This window comes from Bufo gargarizans, chromosome 7 (assembly GCF_014858855.1).
Source record: "Bufo gargarizans isolate SCDJY-AF-19 chromosome 7, ASM1485885v1, whole genome shotgun sequence".
Lineage (NCBI taxonomy): Eukaryota > Metazoa > Chordata > Amphibia > Anura > Bufonidae > Bufo > Bufo gargarizans.
Window position 1 is genome coordinate 72,688,495 of NC_058086.1, and position 21,804 is coordinate 72,710,298.

The 21,804-nt window shown below is 45.3% G+C and overlaps 1 protein-coding gene and 1 pseudogene across 1 annotated transcript in view; one reads left to right on the forward strand and one right to left on the reverse strand.

The window, feature by feature from the left end:
• The window catches only part of LOC122944166, a 144,523-nt pseudogene that overhangs the window by 17,744 nt on the left and 104,975 nt on the right, over positions 1–21,804 (forward strand).
• Positions 14,651–21,804, reverse strand: part of LOC122943104 (metalloproteinase inhibitor 2-like) — a 63,324-nt gene continuing 56,170 nt past the window's right edge. The window contains exon 5 of the mRNA XM_044300562.1: positions 14,651–19,842. Within this exon, the coding sequence (XP_044156497.1) occupies positions 19,666–19,842 (177 nt within the window). The 3' untranslated portion in view covers positions 14,651–19,665. The remainder of the gene's footprint in view (positions 19,843–21,804) is intronic.

The following is a 21,804-nucleotide window of genomic DNA, read 5'->3' on the forward strand; positions in this document are numbered from 1 at the left end:
ACAGGTAGTTAAAGATAGAGAAATTAAACCCTATATAGAAATGACACAAAATATAAAAAATCTTTCATGGTTTAGGTATTTCCAATTGCGTTCTGTATTATCTAGTTTGGATGATAAGCGGATGTTGGATATAGATAATTTATCCTTTCTGAATGATTGGGTAGGGGGTACACTTTCTAGAATAAAAATTTCAAATATATATAAGTTATTACTTAAGGTACGGTTTAGTGACATACACTCACCAGGACAAAAAGCGTGGGAGGTGGATTGTCCGAATGTACAAATAGAAGGGTGGGAGAATATTTTTGGGAATCTATCTTCACTATCCCAGAACTTTAACCATGTCCTGATACAATTTTATATCTGCCACAGATTATATATTACTCCATTGTGGATGAATAAATGCGGGCTAAGAGACACGTCCAACTGTCCCAAATGTGACACTGTAGGAGCAGACTTTCTCCATATGATATGGACCTGTCCAGAACTTATAAACTACTGGAATGGTATCAATAACTGTATTATGTGTAAACTAAAAATTCGAATTCCTTTTGAACCACAAGTATTTGTTCTCAATGATCTCTCCAAATTAAAAAATCATAAGCATCAAAAGATTCTCCTGAGTAGAGTACTGATGTTGGCTAGAGTTTTGATCAGCCGTACCTGGTTTGCCCGATCCACTCCAGACATAAACACATGGATAAATTTAATTGATAAGGTAAAGAACTACGAAAATTTTTTATATAGACGGAGGGAAAATGAATACCAATGGAGTAGGATATGGGGTGGTTGGAGGTCTGGTTAGTTGAGATCAAGTTGTTTCATATATAGGGGTCCTACTTTGACGCACCACAAACTGGGAGGGAGGGAGGGGAGGGTTTTCTAAATACCATGAAAAGATGAGTGGAATATATTTATATATAATTACTCGGGTCACTAAGAATTGAGAGATTGTAAAAACTTTTTTATTGCAAATGTTTTGTAGTTTTCCCAATAAACAAATAATAAAAAAAAATATAATAATAATGTTCTGGACAGCCCCTTTAAAATGTTTGAAATTGAATCGGTGGATGATCTTGTAATTTACCTTGCCACCTGCGGAGGGCAGCAAACACCAAGCTTAGATATTATTGTATAGTTTATGAAGTTACATTTCCTTATTTTAGGCAGTGAAGGTGGCCTGTCATTTTTGGCCAAGAAACACCTTCTAAAATCGTAATTTAGCCTCAGAGTTTCATCAAAAGGACATCTGATGCTGAGACCGCCATCTGTTATCATAATTCCTCTTCATTACAGCACACGGGTACACACTTTCATAAAATAGTAACACGAATAATCTTACACGGCCATTTAGGAAAACAGATGCAGTTTGCCTTCGCTAGACTAGAACAGAAAAATTGAAGAAATTTATCCTCTTGGCTACAAGCTGGAAAAACATCATTAACAGGGTAACGACCTGCGCTAGAATAAAGACATGTATTTTAATTCATGGTATATAAGGATGTGTCAAAGTGGGGTTCCACCTTTGGAGCTGCCATAAAGTGGTTGTGTGAGGTAAGAAAAACATTGGGAATAACCAGGGGCGTCCGCAGATCTCATAGGGCCCAATAGCAAAACTTAGTATGGGCCCCCACTACTTTCCCAGAACACCCCCAGGCAACGCAGAACGCAAAGAGAAACTCCACAGGTTTCTGATAAATGTTTGATTTTTTTTTTTTTTTAATATGTGAAGAATTTTAAATAAAAAAAAAATTAAAAGAAAATTGTGATAAAAAAATGTATACGTCTCCTATGTCAGTAAGGCCTCATGCACACGACCGTTGTGTGCATCCGCGGCCGTTGTAACGTTTTCCGTTTTTTTCCGCAGACCCATTGACTTTCAATGGGTCCGTGAAAAAATCTGAAAATGCACCGTTTGGCATCCGCGTCCGTGATCCGTGTTTCCAGTCCGTGAAAAAAATAAGACCTGTCCTATTTTTTTTAACGGACAATGGTTCACGGACCCATTCAAGTCAATGGGTCCGTGAAAAATCACGGATGCACACAAGATTGTCATCCGTGTCCGTGATCCGTGTCTGTTTTTTCCTATCATTTCAAAGGCAAACTTGACTTAGATTTTTTTTTTCATTTTTCATGTCCGTGGATCCTCCAAAAATCAAGGAAGACCCACGGAAGAAAAAACTGACACGGATCACGGAACAACGGAAACCGGTTTTGCGGACCGCAAAAAAAAGTCCGTGTGCATGAGGCCTAATAGTGTTTTGAAATCCCTTTTAAAGGACATCTGTCAGCAGATTTGTACTATAGAACTGGCTGACCTGTTACATGTGCACTTGGCGGCTGAAGACATCTGTGTTGGTCCCATGTTCATATGTGTCCACATTGCTGAGATGTTTTAATATATGCAAATGAGCCTATAGGAGCAACGGGGGCGTTGCCGTTACACCTAGAGGGTCAGCTCTTTCTACAACTTCCAGGCCCCATGCACTTTGACAGGGCCAGGTAGTGAGAACATCATCATAACCTCTGGCCCTGTCAAAGTGCAGGAGGCGTGGCAGTTGCAGAGAGAGCAGAGACTCTAGGTGCAACAGCAACGCCCCCGTTGCTCCTATGCTCCCTGCCCTTTCTGAGCTCAAGACTGCCCATTTAGCTATTATCAGTGATTGATAGCATTCCTTTTTTTAGGGGAATGCCCCTTTAACGTAAGATATATTGAGTCCCTTGTAAAGGTTTTCTGACCGATACTTGCCATGAAAATGTATTCGCCATTCAAGTTTTTGCCAAGAGCAAAGATCTGGATAATTTTTGTAAACTACACTAGAAAAATAAAATCTAATGGGTTGTGGGTGCCCTCGTTGTCCTTTATCCATTCTCCTGATGTCTTTCTGAACTTGCTTACTCTTTCCCTCCCTAAATTTAGGCTGAATTTTCAGAAATAAATCTCATTGCTCATTCTGATGGGACGTTCGCTGTAGATCTCCAGATGTTCCGCGGTGGTTCCCGAGTTGTCAGGTGAGTGCAAAACCTTACATTTCATTGGCTCCAACTTAAAGGGGTTGTTTGGTTTTCGAAAACTTAGATAATAGAGAGGAGTCCCTCATTTGCAACCTATAGGAATTAACCGGAGCATAGAACAATTCTGTCCCTGGAGGACACAACACATTATTACCATCTTATGTTATTTTATGTTTTCTTATTTTTAGGTCTTTCCGACCAGACTTCGTTTTCATTCGACAGCATTCCTTTAGCATGGCAGAAAATGAAGACTTCCGCAACCTCATCATTGGCATGCAGTATGCCGGTACACCCAGTGTCAACTCTCTGGAGTCCATTTACAACTTTTGTGACAAGCCATGGGTGGTAAGTGTTCACACCGAAATGCCCTAATACTAATTCAGTAAATATATCACTATCATTTTACAAACAAATGCTGCAAGACATTGGCAAAAAGCATGTAACTAAGGCCACTTTCACACTCGCGTTTGGCGCGGATCCATCATGGATCTGCACAGACGGATCCGTTCAGATAATACAACCGCATGCATCCGTCATGAACAGATCCGTTTGTATTTACATGTAACATAGCCAAGATGGATCCATCTTGAACACCATTGAAAGTCAGTGAAGGACGGATCTGTTTTCTATTGTGCCAGATTGTGTCATAGAAAACGCAGTTTGGCTTAGTTTCGTCAGATGGACACCAAAACGCTGCATCGGTGTCCATCTCCAAGGCGGAACGGAGGCAAACTGATGCATTCTGAGCGGATCCTTTTCCATTCAGAATGCATTAGGGCAAAACTGATCCGTTTTGGATCTTACAAACGGAAAGCCAAAACGCCAGTGTGAAAGTAGCCTAATGCCCAAGTCAGTTAACCCTAAAAGAAATTAGGCAAATGAAGATACCTTCTAAAGCCGGCCATACATATTAGGTCTATGTGGGCTCCACATTCTCCCCTGGCGGCTGATGTCTAGGAAGATAAGGATTGGGCTGTTGGAATTCAATTGTTGATCATTTTGTTCTCGGGGAGGTAAAAGAGGGAGATTTAATAATGTGTCGGTACCTAAAATCTTGCTCAAAAGTATTGCAGTTTGGTGCAACTTGGGTTTCTCCAATTTTTTCCACTCACTTGAAACGGGACAGGGCTTTGTTGCTGGGGTCGTGGCTTTGTGGAAAAGGGGGCATGATCGAAGGTGCAATATTTTGCACCAAAATTGCACCATAATTCTGGGTAAAATTTTGTTTCTAACTAAGCCAATAGTTGGTACTGAGTTAGAGAAAAGTGTCTATCCCTGCACCAGATTTATCATCCAGCTTGGGCTCCTGCGATAAATCTGCTGCAGGTCTAGACCGGTCTAAGCTTAAAGGGAACCTGTCACCAACTTTATGCTGACCTCACTGAGGGCAGTATAAAGTAGTGACAGAAATGCTGATTTTGGCGGTGTGTCATTCAGGAGCTTAGCATAAGTGGTTGCTGAGGACCAGTATCATAACTAATGCAGCCCGGGCCTGGAAAAGAGTCACAGCCACCTGAAAAGAGTCAGTTATTCGTGAGCTCCTGCTTTCCCTGCCTACTTGCTGATTTTTGTCAGTTCTCTCTTACAGAGAAAGAGAGAAATCTAGGAAGAAGACTGTTAATCGTCAACAGGTGGATAGGGAAGCAGGAGCCCATGAATAGCCAGGACTCTTCTCAGGCAGCTGTGACTCTATTCCAGGCCCGGGCTGCAATGATTGCGATGCTGGTTCTCGGCAACCACTTACTTCTAGCTCGTGAATGACACAACGCTGAAATCTACTCGTCTGTCACTACTTTATACTGCCGTTAGTATGGGCAGCCTAAAGTTAATGATAGGTTCCCTTTAAGGCTATATTATACCTTCTGATTTTTCGGAACATGATCTTAACGAGCATTCGTATGCCGCCTGCAAACCACTAGACAGTATGGGGACGAGCGATGGCATAGCGATTACTTCTTCCTTATGCTGCAGAGAAAATCGCTGCATGTAATAGTAGCAGTCTCCTCCACAACCAAGCAGGGATTCCCTCCTGATAATCGTCTGCTCTATCTGCCTGTGTAATACAGGCTTTACTCCATCTGTAGGATTAGTAAATCTGCCCCAATGTGTTCTGGCAGAAAACAACACAATTACTGCATCATGACAGAACTGCATGCAAATACATACAGTTCTTGTGACAGGCGATTTGCAATTGTTGCAAGAAATCCAAGTTTCCCTAATAGAGTTTTGCCAGAAATGTCGCCATAAAGTCTTAGCCATCGTGTTAGCATTTTTTTTTTTTTTACTAATAAATGTCTTGAAAGGTGTTACACTTTTGTAAGTTCACCACATTCATTATTAAGCACAATGTAATTATTATTTTACAGTTTGCCCAACTCATATCTGCCTTTAAAACTTTGGGAGCAGAAAAGTTTCCATTGATTGACCAGACGTACTACCCAAATCACAAGGAGATGGTAAGTCTCATGGCTTCTTGTGTCCATTCCAACTAACAGCCCTTGTGGGAATGTTACCATCTAGAAAATCTATTGTGCTGGCTATTATAATGATGTTGATGGCCTAGGAAGAGGCCTGAGCCCTCATGTAGTGCTGAGGCCTCCTCAAACAGTTCCGGCAGTTGGACCCCTGCTGATCTGATATTGATGACCTATCCCGAGGATAGGCCATCATATCAAATTTCCAGAGAACCCATTTTACATAGATGGTGCACAGGGCCGTCTTTAATATTGATTGGACCCTGGGCAAAAATTTACTTGGGCCCCCTGGATCCCGCCTTCCCACACCTTAGCATGCAATCACGCCCTCCACCACAACACACACACACACAAATCCACACACCTGGTAGAGTACAGTGAATGACTGTAAATACTTCCAGTTCTGAAGACTCCAGCGGCTCAGGATCAGTGCTCTGGGCAGCTCGGCTCAGGCTGGAAGTGGGCACCGCTCTGCAGGAAGGAGACCAGGGCTCGGCTCACCCTAGTGTTACAGTGCACCCCAGCACCCCACAGTATGCAGTATAGCACCCTATAGCATACAGCACCACACAGTATGCAGTTTAGCACCCCACACTATACAGTACCCCACAGTATATGGTAGAGCAGTATAGCAGCCCACAGTATACAGCACCTCACGGTATACAGCACCCCAAACTATACACGATACAGCCCCCCACACTATACAGTACAGCAGTATAGCACTCCCCCCCACTGTACAGGCCCCCCCACACTATACAGGCCCCCCACAGTATACAGCCCACCACACAGTATACAGCCTACCACACAGTATACAGCCCCCCCACCCCCACAGTATACAGCCCACCACCGAATATATAGCCCACCACACAATATATAGCCCACCACACAATATACAGCCCACCACACAGTATACAGCCCACCACACAGTATACAGCACCCCACTATACAGTAGTTTATAGTATATTAACATAACAGCCCCTGTCACCTTTTTCTGATGTAATCTTTACACAAAAAAGCTCCACAGTTAGGCCTCATGTACACGACAGTTTTTTTTCACGGTCCGAAAAAACGGGGTCCGTGGGTCCGTGATCCGTGACCGTTTTTTCGTCCGTGGGTCTTCCTTGATTTTTGGAGGATCCACGGACATGAAAAAAAAGTCGTTTTGGCGTCCGCCTGGCCGTGCGGAGCCAAACGGATCCGTCCTGAATTACAATGCAAGTCAATGGGGACGGATCCGTTTGAAAATTGAGCCACAGTGTGTCATCTTCAAACGGATCCGTCCCCATTGACTTACATTATAAGTCTGGACGGATCCGCTTGCCTCCGCACGGCCAGGCGGACACCCGAACATAACTTGAAGCGTCCCCATCACCATGGGAACGCCTCTACGTTAGAATATACTGTCGGATATGAGCTACTTCGTGAAACTCATTTCCGACAGTATATTCTAACACAGAGGCGTTCCCATGGTGATGGGGACGCTTCAGGTTAGAATACACTGCAAACTTGGTACAAGACTGCCCCCTGCTGCCTGGCACCACCCGATCTCTTACAGGGGGATATGATAGCACAATTAACCTCTTCAGGTGCGGCACCTAAAGGGGTTAATTGTACTATCATATTCTCCTGTAAGAGATCAGGGCTGCCAGGCAGCAGGGGGCAGACCCCCCCCTCCCCAGTTTGAATATCGTTGGTGGCACAGTGTGTGCCCATCGCCCCCCCCTTCCTCCCTCTATAGTTAAAAATCGTTGGTGGCACAGTGTGTGCCCATCGCCCCCCCTTCCTCCCTCTATAGTTAAAAATCGTTGGTGGCACAGTGTGTGCCCATCGCCCCCCCCTTCCTCCCTCTATAGTTAAAAATCGTTGGTGGCACAGTGTGTGCCCATCGCCCCCCCTTCCTCCCTCTATAGTTAAAAATCGTTGGTGGCACAGTGTGTGCCCATCGCCCCCTCCTTCCTCCCTCTATAGTTAAAAAAATCGTTGGTGGCACAGTGTGCGCCCACCATCGCCCCCCTCCATCTTCCCCCCCCCCCCATCATTGGTGGCAGCGGAGTTCCGATCGGAGTCCCAGTTTAATCGCTGGGGCTCCGATCGGTAACCATGGCAACCAGGAAGCTACTGCATCCCTGGTTGCCATGGTTACTTAGCAATAGTACAATTGTAGAAGATTCATAGTTACCTGCCTGCTGCTGCGATGTCTGTGACCGGCCGGGAGCTCCACCTACTGGTAAGTGAAAGGTCTGTGCGGTGCATTGCTAAAGAACTGTCACTTACCAGTAGGAGGAGCTCCCGGCCGGTCACAGACATCGCAGCAGCAAGCAGGTAAGTATGAATCTTCTACTATTGTACTATTGCTAAGTAACCATGACAACCAGGGCTGCAGTAGCTTCCTGGTTGCTATGGTTACCGATCGGAGCCCCAGCGATTAAACTGGGACTCCGATCGGAACTCCGCTGCCACCAATGATGGGGGGGGGGAAGATGGAGGGGGGCGATGGTGGGCGCACACTGTGCCACCAACGATTTTTAACTATAGAGGGAGGAAGGGGGGGCGATGGGCACACACTGTGCCACCAACGATTTTTAACTATAGAGGGAGGAAGGGGGGGGCGATGGGCACACACTGTGCCACCAACGATTTTTAACTATAGAGGGAGGAAGGGGGGGCCATGGGCACACACTGTGCCACCAACGATTTTTAACTATAGAGGGAGGAAGGGGGGGCGATGGGCACACACTGTGCCACCAACGATTTTTAACTATAGAGGGAGGAAGGGGGGGCGATGGGCACACACTGTGCCACCAACGATATTCAAACTGGGGAGGGGGGGGTCTGCCCCCTGCTGCCTGGCAGCCCTGATCTCTTACAGGAGAATATGATAGTACAATTAACCCCTTTAGGTGCCGCACCTGAAGAGGTTAATTGTGCTATCATATCCCCCTGTAAGAGATCGGGTGGTGCCAGGCAGCAGGGGGCAGTCTTGTACCAAGTTTGCAGTGTATTCTAACTAGAAGCGTCCCCATCACCATGGGAACGCTTCTGTGTTAGAATATACTGTCGGAAATGAGTTTTCACGAAGTGAAAACTTAGATCAGAAAAAGCTTTTATGCAGACGGATCTTCGGATCCGTCTGTATGAAAGCAACCTACGGGCACGGATCACGGACACGGATGCCAATCTTGTGTGCATCCGTGTTCTTTCACGGACCCATTGACTTGAATGGGTCCGTGAACCGTTGTCCGTCAAAAAAATAGGACAGGTCATATTTTTTTGACGGACAGGATACACGGATCACGGCCTCGGCTGCAAAACGGTGCATTTTCCGATTTTTCCACGGACCCATTGAAAGTCAATGGGTCCGCGAAAAAAAACGGAAAACGGCACAACGGCCACGGATGCACACAACGGTCGTGTGCATGAGGCCTTAGGCTGAGTTCACACGAGCGTGACAGATTTGGTCCGGATGCGTTCAGGGTGCGTTCAGTTAAACTCGCACCATTTTGCAAGCAAGTTCAGTCAGTTTTGGCTGCAATTGCGTTTAGTTGTTCAGTTTTTTCCGCGCGGGTGCAATGCGTTTTGATGCGTTTTTCACGCGCGTGATAAAAAACGGAAGGTTTACAAACAACATCTCCTAGCAACCATCAGTGAAAAACGCATTGCATCCGCACTTGCTTGCAGATGCAATGCGTTATTAACGCAGCCCCATTCACTTCTATGGAGCCAGGGCTGCGTGAAAAACGCAGAATATAGAGCATGCTGCGATTTTAAAGCATTGCAGAACTGATGCAAAAAAACGCTCATGTGCACAACCCCATTGAAATGAATGGGTCAGGATTCAGTGCAGGTGCAATGCGTTCACCTACTGCATTGCACCCGCGCGGAAATCTCGCCCGTGTGAACGCAGCCTTAACTTCTGCAACACTCAGTAGGACCTGTGATGACCTCATAGCCATGTGACCAGTAATTGCTAGGTTACTGGTCACATGGTAATGATGTCATTAAGGTCTTAGAGCAAAACTCATTAAGGTCCTAGAATTAAGATCATTAACACAGTACGATCATGATGCCTGTGTAGCCGACAGCTTGACACCCGGGGCAGTAGCTAGCAGGGCTCAAGAGGCAGCTGCCTTGGGCCCCCCAGGAGCAACTGGGCCCAGGACAGCTGCCCCTTTTGCCCCTTGGTAAAGACGGCCCTGATGGTGCATAATAAAAAGATCTGTGAAATCCAGTCGAGTTCTATAAGATCTTTCCTGCAGAGAACATGTATGTACATACAGTGGCTATAAAAAGTCTACACACCCCTGTTAAAATGACAGGTTTCTGTGATGTAAAAAAAAAAAAAGAGACAAAGATTAAAAATTTCAGAACTTTTTCCACCTTTAATGTGACCGTTAGGAATTCTGTTATAGGTTCCGTTATAACGGAATTGGTAGACGAAATGCAAAACGGAAGCCTTTAAGAGGCATTCGGTTTTGATCCATCATAATAGAAGTCTATGGTCAAGCATAAAGGATCCTCTTGTTTCTGTTATGCAGGACAGAAAACAAAGTCCTGTTCCGTCCTGCATAACGGAAACCAGAATGATCCGTTATGATTGCCCATCGACTTCTATTAGGACGGATCAAAACGGAATACCTCTAAAAGGCTTCCGTTTTGCATTCCATCTATGTATTCCGTTATAACAGAATTCCTAACCCAACCGAACCCAGTGAAGTTTGGGTTTGCTTATCCTTAGTCAAGACTGAATGATCATGTAAAGAAAATAATACATATTTTATTATAGCCCATGCTCTGCAGTCTCCTAAAAGGGGATTTCTGGGACATAGAAACTGATGGCCTATCCTCAATATCAGATCAGTGGGGGTCCGACACCCCACACCCCCACCTGATGGCCTATCCTCAATATCAGATCAGTGGGGTTCGACACCCCACACACCCACCTGATGTCCTATCCTCAATATCAGATCAGTGGGGGTCCGACACCCCACACCCCCACCAATCGGCTGTTGTGGGCGCCTTACACAGTGTTCGGAGGTGGAAGCAGACAGATCCATACACTGTGTAGTGACTGTGTCGGGGTACTGCAGCTAAGCTCCATTTCAAGTCAGTGCGGTAGACCGATGCACATTCTCCATCTCCTTTCCATGACCCCTGCAGAGAGGATCCCTACAAAGGTTCTCACCATCCATTAAATGAAAGGTTGCAGCCAACCTGGTCTCTGACCTGTCTGTTCAGGAGATCAATAGCAGCTGCGTGATCTGCATCTGTGGTACACAACGCCCTTGACTATAGCGGTAACATAAATGTTTATTGAGACCTGTAATCCGAATACATTATATGCATCGCTACTTTCTCTCTTAGCAATCTGCATATTAATTCGGTTTAGGCACCTTTGATGGTTCACACTGGTTGGTGACAGTTACGGTGTGCTTCTCGGCAGATTAACACAGTGACAGACACATTTGATTTTTATTTATTGATGACTGTCCCTTAGGATAGGTCATCAGTGGGGGTCTAGCACGCCGTCTAGTGTGTCCTGGGGCGCCGGGTAATTACAGCTTTTCATCACGTTCATTTGAAAGGGAGAGGAAGCTGTAATGGCAGTGTACCGCCACTACAATGTAGGCAAACACGGCTCCTTTAAACAGCTGATCGTCTGGGGTGCTGGAAGTCAGAACCCCACTGATCTGACACTGATGACCACTCTTGAGAATTGGGTATTAAAATCATGAAAATGGACACCCCCTTTAAAGGCTATGTACACCTTTTGGTGGTGCAATATTTTTACTATTGCAATGTACTGATTTTAAGCTAAACATGATTTTTCCAATTGGTCTTTATTAAAAATATTTAGCCGGTTTTCCTGCACAGCTTTGAGTTTTTCTCTCGGCTCCGTCAGGCCGGGGGGCTGACGGCTCCTTATATCTGATCTCTGACCTTATAAACACTCATTATAGCTCTGTTCTTATTTTACTGATAAGAATGTGGCTTAAATAAGTGTCCTCTTAGTAATTTACAGGCAAGGGTTATCAGATGGCGGCACAAAGTGAAAGTGAAATTACCATTAACACAGCTAGAAAAACAGTTAACCCTTTGTGACAGAACGGCTCAATATTTTTAATAGAGACCAATTAAAAAAATTATTTTTAGCCCAAAATGAGTCAAATGCAATCATGAAAAATGCCGCCAAAGGTGTCCATAGCCTTTAAGCATTTCTATCTGTATGTCCAATATTGTGTAGATTTGTGCTCCTGTTTCATGACTCTCAGCAAAAGGTGAAGTGGGATCACTGCCTGTTCCTTCTGATCAGATCAATCTACGCCAGCTTGGGAGCACCTTTAACAAGTATAACTATGGGTAGTTCACCTACCTAATCTGTGCAGAAAGGCAGCACAGTGAACAGGATTCTCGATATAGGTGCTGGTCCTAGCGGTGAGACCCGAACCTATAACACAATGGGGGCATATTGTAGCGATATGCCCCCATTGTCTATGATGAGACAACCCCTTTAATGCAAGGCACTTACTAATGTATTGTGATGTATTCATCTGTAATGTATCCATACACTAGATGAGTAAAGAGACGACTGGCACTCGCTATATGGTACACATCAAACGTATAGTTTATTCACTGCCTCCTCAGCAATGGAGTGATGACAGCAACACATAAAATTAAACAACTTATAAATTAAAAGTATACATCATATCCCCTCTAAAAATAATAAAATACTCTAATTATGAGCATATAAAAACAGGGCCTCCTAGGAAAAATAATAATATTAGTGACAATACATGTGAATTATTCCTGTTAAGGATAATAGATGTTAAATGGCATAGAACGTCAAGCCTGTTGTCTCCTATTTAATTATCCACAGTCTATATATTCATTTGTTCCGGATCCAACAAGGGCAGACACTAGTTGGAAAGTCTATAGATATGCCGCTGGAGGATAGCACTCCTCTAAGTATAACACTTATTACAGCGGTCCTTTGGCACGTTGGAATCTCGGCCTTAATATACAATCTGTTAGGGGTAGATATTGCTTACCCTCCGATCAAGTTTGTAGACAGTCCGGTTTATCCTGCTCGCTGCGTCATTCACTTCCAGCGTCCTGGGCGTATCCATACACTGCTCGCATCCATCGATTATGACCACCCTGCAATCCAGCAGGGATAGTCATACTATCACACTATAGGAAAAGGTGCTACCCTCTCTGGTGGCCGGGACCGTGATCGTGCACATAGACACGCATGTGCAGCAGCTCCTGTCCCAGCCACCTCGTATCTGTGCTGCAGCAGTGGTCATAACCCCTGGATAGGAGCAGTGTATAATGTTAGGGAAGAATGAATCCAGCTGGCAAAGGAAGCAATATGGACAATCACAATACATTAGTAAGTGCCTTGTATTAACTTTATCTACATGATAAATGCCATTTGTTGAAGTGAGACAAAGCTATGGACACCTTTGGAGGCATTCTTTTTTTATTATTGCATAGTTCGTATTTTGGGGTAAAAGCATTTTTTCTATTGGTTTTTATTAATAATTTTCATTCATTTATTTTCTGCAGCCTTCAGGTTTCTCTGACTCTGCGGAATGTCCTTTCTCCTCACTGACATTTATCAGAGAGCTGCTGTGACCACTCCGTCTGTAGCATTTACCTCCTCATTCCTCAGCTCATAAACACTGATTTAATCTGAATCCTTATCAGATTCGTCATACTTCACTGAGTGTTTAGGAGCTGTCAGGAGTGAGGAGATAACGGCTACAGATGGAGCGGTCAGAGCAGCTCTTTATGGATTTCAGTGAGTAGGAGGAAGAACGGTCTGCAGAGTCAGTCAAACCTGAAGGCTGTAGAAGACAAGTGATTGAAAATTATCAAAAACAATTGGAAAAACAGGTTCTAACCAATGCAATAATAAAAAATACCCCTAAAGGTGTCCATTGCCTTTAAAGAGGACCTTTCACCGGTCCTTACATTATCGTGTAAATACCTGGCTATGTAGGGCATAAGGAAGGAATGTTATATCGCTTACTATGTTTCCTATGCGCTGCTCAATTGGGGCGCTGTGCCCCCTGTTCTGGTTTCCCGCATAGTATGTAAATTCATAGCATCGGTACAGGAAGGAGGAGACACCCATGTTTCTCAGGGGGCGTCTCTTTCTCCCTGGCTGTGAGCTGTCCAATCGCGGCGGAGAGAGTCACAGCCAGGGAGAAGGTGAGGTTTTTTTTTTCTCCCTGTGACGCGCTCCGCTGCGATTGGACAGCTCACAGCCAGGGAGAAGGAGACGCCCCCTGAGAAACACCGCCGTCTCCTCCTCCCTGTAGCGATGCTATGAATTTACATACCAGGCGGGAAACCAGAACGGGGGGCACCGCAGGGGAACGGAGCAGCGCATAGGAAAAAGAGTAAGTGCTATGACATACCTTCAGTATGCACTACACAGCCAGCTATTTACATGATAATGTCAGGACCGGTGAAAGGTCTCCTTAAAAGGGGTTGTCTAATTTTATATATGAATTCTGAGAAGTTGATCATACTTGTATTGTTATCATATGTAATGACAAAATTAAAACAATCCTCTAGGACTGTGATGGTGATCTCAGAACTCCATAGAAATGAATGGAGCATGCTGGGAGTTGTAGTTTAACCAGAACTGGAGTGCCGGAGCTTAGCCATCACTGCTGTAGGGGGCCGAAGACTCATGTACGTTATTACATGTGTGGCATATACCTGATAATCATCTTTTTCTCACTGGTCTGTATTTTATAGTGTTTCTGTGCTTGCTGAAGTAGAAGTCATCTCTCCATGGACTCGCTTCCTAGTGATCATGTGATAGACTTGTGGTTTTACACAGCAGCCAATCAGAGCAGGTAGCACTCCATGGGAAAGAAGGGGGTGGGACAGAGCAGCAGCCTGAACCAATGATGAGAGAGGAGGTGTGTCTCAGACTACCTCAGACTCCCTGTAGGCACTGTAGGTAAACTGTAGTCACAGATCAGAGCTCTGTCCTAATGGAGCTGAGCTAAAAGGGAGCCAGGAGCAAGATCTAAGAAAATAAATCGCAGGTAGTCATCCACAGTAGGTACTGGCTTATATACTATTGTTGAGCTCACGACCAGACAGTCACTCTAAGACAAAGCACAAAAGTTCTGAGAAGCGGATAAAGACTTTGATTTTTATTTGTTATTAGATTTTTGCACAGTATTTACAGTGACAAGCACTTATGGACAGACATGTTTATTAATCCTTTATTTAAAAACTCTAATTGAGGACAAGTCCATGAGACATATTATGCAGTGACATACATATATTGACAAAGGACAAGGCATAATGGTCATCATCCTATATACTGTTGGTACGATGTAAGATCCACAACAGATAGGACATGCTGCAAAGCTTCTGCAGTACGTCCTCATACTTCAGATGTCAGTGCGCACCCCGCATCCTCTTACCACAACCTCAAAGAGGAGCTGTCACCTCTCCTGACATGTCTGTTTTTGTATTTCATTGCATTCCCCAGGTAATAACTATTCTGGAGCATCGATTCCTAGGACTTAATGGTGTACCATTCCTTTATTATCCCTGCTAGACGTTATGATTGAATTGTTAGCAGTTTGCAGTGAAGATCCAGTTGGGGGGGGGGGTGTCCCTGAACAGGCTGACACTGGCAGAACTGGTTGAATAGTGTCAGACTGTGCAGGGACACGCCCCCCCTCCAACTGGTAACACCCAGCTGGACCTTCATTGCAGACTGTTAGCAATTCTTTCATAACTTCTAGCAGGAATAATAAAGGAATGGCACAACATAGAATCATAAGATTAGATGCTCCAGAATTGGTATTACATGGGGAATGCGAGTAGATGCTAAACCAGACATGTCAGGAGAGGTTACAGGATCTCCTTAACATATCTGACTTACCATATTAGTTCATTTCTCTGTCTTAAGAATCACATACTGCATTCCTTAAACTGGATGGTCAGCTCAGGGGATTCTGTGAGACTAGATATGTTCTAAGAGGGGACATTCTTGGTCAAATTGAGTTAGGCTAGTTTCACAACTCCCACAGGCTGTTCTGGCATTGCCCGAAGCTGCCTGAATGCCGGCTGCAAATATGCCGAGAATCGGCCGGACAAATACCGCTGTGCGCGGCAGTTTTGCCGGGTTGCGGACAGTTAATGGGGCCAGTGAGCATTTAGGCAACTTCTGGAAACAACGGATCTAGGAAGCTCTGGCAGCTGTTCCCTGCCGGTGCAATCTGTGGAAGCTCTCTAACACTAGTATAAAACTTGCCTTATCTGGATTCCCACTGTGCATCATAATTGACCAAGGGTGTGCATATCATACAGTCCAACTAATTCTATGGGGGCAGTGGATTGAGGGGACAGAGACCTGCTTGGTCCTATTGCTTTTTCGGCTGAATTGAAAGAGCCTGTGCAATTTCAGAGAAACTGTATTGTTAGCAAGCAAAGGGGCGAGGATTTGTACCGAGGATCAAGCTTTGATCTATGCCGTGGAGGCCCTCTCTCATCTGTGTGTGTCATGTTTCTTATGTTCAGCCATCTCTTATCCTGACTTTAGTCATATAGGCATTTTTCAGCGCTCTCCCTTTTCACTTTTTCATTATTGTAATAAAACAAATGCTTACGTTGAAGGCTAGTTTCACACGGGGGCGGCTGTACTCTCCAGCGGCCTGGTTCAGCATAGAATGCCGGGATTCGTGCAGCTGTTTTTGTCTGACCGTTTCCCGGCACATTTGCCGGGCAGCGGCCGTATCTCTGCCAGAGCCGTTGAATATAAGGCAGGCAGGCGGTAGTATCTGGCAATGCCGGATCTGGAGAACTCTGTGCTGGAACAGCCTGCCGGGGAGGACAGCTGCAGATGTGAAACTAGCCTAAGGTCACTCTGGACTACTGAAGCCCATCAGGACACATATGATTTCCAAGTTTAATCAGTGGTAAGAAGGTGATAATGGACCCAAATCCCTGTAAAACAGGTTTGGCGTTTGGGTGTAGAAGTTCTGTTATGCATTGTGTTATAACAGAATTTGTAGACGGAATGCAAAATGGAGGCCTTTAAGAGGCATTTTTGATCTGTCATAACAGAAGTCTATGGCCAAGCATAACGGATCCGTCTGGTTTCTGCTCTGCAGGACTTTGTTTTCCTTCCTGTACAACGGAAACGAGACGGATCCTTTATGCTTGGCCATAGACTTCTGTTATAACTGATCAAAATGGAATGCCTCTTAAAGGCCTCCATTTTGCATTCCGTCTCGGAAATCCATAACAGAATTTCTACGCCACCCGAACGCCGAACCCGAACATCCCTAGATAGAAGGCCTAGTTATAGGCTATCACCCAGGGTACAGAAGAGTATATAGAATTGCACAAATAAAAGCTCAGGCTGTAGATGTAGGTTGACGCAAGTCAGCGTAGAATAGTACTGACATGCAGTCACCCAAAACAACTTATAGTAGCATAGTCATACAGTGACCAAAGACAACATATTATACATGTAATGCGACCAAAGGCAACAGAGCCTCACCATGAGATGTTAAGCATAATGGAAATTTATATATTATTTGCGGATAAAATAATTTTTCTATTCCGAACACGTGTTCACGTCTTAACTGTACATATCTCAAAATCTCTGAAAGGGATCGTCTGCTTTGGAGAACCCATTTTTTGTTTGCAAGGTTTAGGTGAGCTCTCAGCTGTCATCTGCAGATAAAACCTGGCAGCAGGTGTTCCATTTCCTTGTGGTACCACTACAGGGATGCTGCGAGGAGAAGTGCTCTGGACCTTCCTGGAGAAGAGCTACTGCAACACAGTCTGAAACCATCCAATCAGTGCTCTCAGTGTCAGACTGTGTAGGGACACCCCCCCAACTGGTAACACCCAGCTGGACCTTCTTTGCAAACAGCTAGTAATTCATTCATGAACGTCTAGTGGGAATTATTAATAAATGGTACAACATAGAGTCATAGGGTTAAATGGACCAGAATTGTTATTACATGGGGAATGCTGGTAGTCATAAGACATACAAGTCAGCCTATTTATTGGAATGAGCACTGTGTATTGCTTAATATTACTTATAGTGGCGCTGCAGGGAAGTAAAACAGGGGGAGATTTATCAAGACCAGCACTCCCCTGCGCTGCCGGAGTATGCGTCATAAATTAGGAGCATCCTGCATCAGTCCATGCACCTAAACAGAAATCTGCGACAGCTCATAACAAAAAAAAAACAAAAAAATCCACAGCAGAAATCAAGGGGTCACCCTGCCACGGATTCTGCAAATACCTTTACTTTCAGCTTTCCACACAGATTACAGCTGATTTCTGAGGGTCACAGCAGGAGTACACGTGGTTACAGCTGATCGCTGGGGGTTACAGCAGGAGTACACGTGGTTACAGCTGATCGCTGGGGGTTACAGCAGGAGTACACGTGGTTACAGCTGATCGCTGGGGGTTACAGTAGGAGTACACGTGGTTACAGCTGATCACTGGGGGTTACAGCAGGAGTACACGTGGTTACAGCTGATCGCTGGGGGTTACAGCAGGAGTACACGTGGTTACAGCTGATCGCTGGGGGTTACAGCAGGAGTACACGTGGTTACAGCTGATCGCTGGGGGTTACAGCACGAGTACACGTGGTTACAGCTGATCACTGGGGGTTACAGCAGGAGGGGCACCTGGTTACAGCTGATCGCTAGGGGGGTCACAGCAGGAGGACACGTGGTTACAGCTGATCGCTGGGGGGTCACAGCGGGAGGACACCTGGTTACAGCTGATCACTGGGGGTTACAGCAGGAGTACACCTGGTTACAGCTGATCGCTGGGGGTTACAGCAGGAGGACACCTGGTTACAGCTGATCGCTGGGAGTTACAGCAGGAGTACACATGGTTACAGCTGATCACTGGGGGTTACAGCAGGAGGACACCTGGTTACAGCTGATTTCTGGGGGTTACAGCAGGAGTACACGTGGTTACAGCTGATCACTGGGGGTTACAGCAGGAGGACACCTGGTTACAGCTGATTTCTGGGGGTGACAGCAGGAGGACACCTGGTTACAGCTGATCGCTGGGGGGTCACAGCAGGAGGACACCTGGTTACAGCTAATTTCTGGGGGTCACAGAAGGAGGACACCTGGTTACAGCTGATCACTGGGGGGTCACAGCAGGAGGACACCTGGTTACAGCTGATCGCTGTGGGTCACAGCAGGAGGACACGTGGTGGTCATTGTATTGTGAAGGAACCTTTCTAACAAAAGTGGTTGTCCAAGTAGGAGAATCCCTTTCAGAAGCAGATGTAGTAGAACATCACATGAATCTAATTGATGAATACACTAACAATCATTGAAGGACTTTGTCTCATTAAATGAATGTGTGGATTATTCATTTGTTTTACAATGATCATATCCCGATTCAGTCATAAATATACAGAAAAGCAGTACGCATCTCACTAAAACCTAATTTCCCTCACAGTTGTGAAAAGGATCAGTGTGAGACCATGCGCAACCAAAAAGTACAGCCCCAAGCAGCTTCACCACAAATTACTGACATTTTTTTAGGGTAAAATATGTTAAAAAAAACGTGCAAAAACCACATAGCCCAACCTTGACGATATGTGGTAAAACCACACATCATTTGTAGTTGTAAGCTACAGTGTGGTCATGCATTGGTCACAAGCCACGGCTTCCCTCTTAGGCTTCATGCTGGAACCTATCCTAACCTAGAAGCATTGACGCTAGGGGAGTTAGTCATGGAATTGCTTCACACGGGGTCCCTGCAGTTTTGGGACTCGGAGTGCCACCTCCAGCTCTGCTGTGTGCATGAGGCCTTATCTTGTGGATTGAGAACTATCTGCAAAAATTACACCTTATAAATGAGACAGGTTCTAAAGGCCTACGTAGCCATGGAGCAGAATTTTTGATCTCGAAAATAGTTTTTCTAGGAATATGAGGAGGAATAATTCTGCTTGTTTTTTGCGTTATTAATTTTCTTTATACTTATATTTGCTCAAATACTATTAAAAGCGTTCCTTTATTGATTTCCTTTATTTTCTACCCCAAAAAGCGCCAGCTCCACAATTTCATTACACATTCTGTACAGTTCATTGTGTTGTTTGTGATCCATTCGCTCCAGCAGATCAAACCAGCCGTGGGACCATGGAGATCATCTATGGGTGGCTGTTGTGAGTAGACTTGCCAGGTATACTTGGGTACCAGCTGCAAGATCCGTCTTCTTTTTTAAGGCACGCGTGCTCTTTATATAGATTCTCAGTCTCCTGCAGGTCGCTCCAGACGCACTCATCTGGTGCCTTGCTATCGCAGGTTTCCGGGGTACAAAATCTGATCTAGATATAAACCATTACATTAGGGTTCTTCAGGTCATTGTAACAACAACAAAGTGATGCTCCCTACACTGTGACCCTTGTAATCTAATAATGTTATAAAGGTATACGTGAATGGAGAGGATGGGAAAAACTGGAGCTATCAATCACCACGGTCTGCCCGCTCACTCACACTTGAAACCAAAAGAAGACCTGAAAGGGAGGTTGAAGGGTTTGGCTCATGTTGCACATTCTCAGTATCAGACAGACGCGGGCCTTACCTCTGGAACCCACTCCTTTCTACAGGTCCAGTTCCGGAAATAGCCGTGGTGGCACGCTGTGCTACTGTATTTATGGATGCCCCATGGAGAATGGACTGTATGGTGTACCATTAATTTCAATGGGTCCACAAAGAAAAAAAATACGGAAGTGTGCTTTTTGTTTCCGTATGTCTGCATGTGCTTTCCGCAAAAAAATAGAACATGTCCTATTATTGTCCGCATAATGGACAATAATAGGGGCAAACTGTTCTGTTTTGCCAAACAGGGAATGCACACGGACGTCATCCATATTTTTTGCAGGTCTGTGTTCTGCATGGAATTGGACTTGCCTCATCTTAGGGTACTTTCACACATGCAGTTTTTTTTTTCGGCGCTGAGTTCCGTCCTAGGGGCTCAAATCCGGAAAAGAACTGATCAGGCATATCCCCATGCATTCTGAATGGAGAGTAAGGCCTCTTTCACACTTGCGTTGTCCGGATCCGGCGTGTACTCCACTTGCCGGAATTACACGCCGGATCCGGAAAAACGCAAGTGTACTGAAAGCATTTGAAGACGGATCCGTCTTCAAAATGCTTTCAGTGTTACTATGGCAGCCAGGACGCTATTAAAGTCCTGGTTGCCATAGTAGGAGCGGGGGAGCGGCATACTTACCATCCGCGCGGCTTTCGGAGAACTCCAGAGTGACGTCAGAGCGCCCCATGCGCATGGATGACGTGCCATGCGATCACGTCATCCATGCGCCTGGGGCGCCCTGACGTCACTCTGGAGCACCCCGGGAGCCGCACGGATGGTAAGTATGCTGCTCCCCCGCTCCCCGCTACACTTTACCATGGCTGCCAGGACTTTAGCGTCCCGGCAGCCATGGTAACCACTCTAAAAAAGCTAAACGTTGTATCTGGCAATGCACCGAAACGACGTTTAGCTTAAGGCCGGATCCGGATCAATGCCTTTCAATGGGCATTCATTCCGGATCCGGCCTTGCGGCAAGTTTTCAGTTTTTTTGGCCGGAGCAAAAAGCGCAGCATGCTGCGGTATTTTCTCCGGCCAAAAAACGTTCCGTTCCGGAACTGAAGACATCCTGATGCATCCTGAACGGATTTCACTCCATTCAGAATGCATTAGGATAAAACTGATCAGGATTTTTCCGGCATAGAGCCCCGACGACGGAACTCTATGCCGGAAGAAAAGAACACAGGTGTGAAAGAGCCCTAATCCGTTCAGGATGCATCAGGATGTCTTCAGTTCAGTCTTTTTGACTGATCAGGCTTTTCAGAAAACCGTAGAATGTTGTATTTTTACCTCCGGCCAAAAATCTGGAACACTTTGACTGAACGCCGGCCTTTTTCCCATTGACTTGCATTAATGCCGGATCCGGCGCCGTGTGTTCCGCCAAACCGGATCCGGCTTTTGCATGTTAAACCCGAAAAATGTGAAAAAAAAAGTTAAAGTCTATAAATGGCGGATCCGTTTTTTCCAATGCATTTTTTCATTGTGATCAAAATCCTGATCAGGCGTCAAATGTAATCCGTTTTCACACATTTTTCCGGATCCGGCGGGCAGTTCCAGTGACTGAATTGAATGCCGGATTCAAGCAATGCTAGTGTGAAAGTAGCCTTAGACACAATTCTCCTCCTGTCCTGTAAGTCTTAGCTGTTTGTAACCAGGGCAGCATGAATCTATGATTATGGGGGCCGCCATTTTGCCT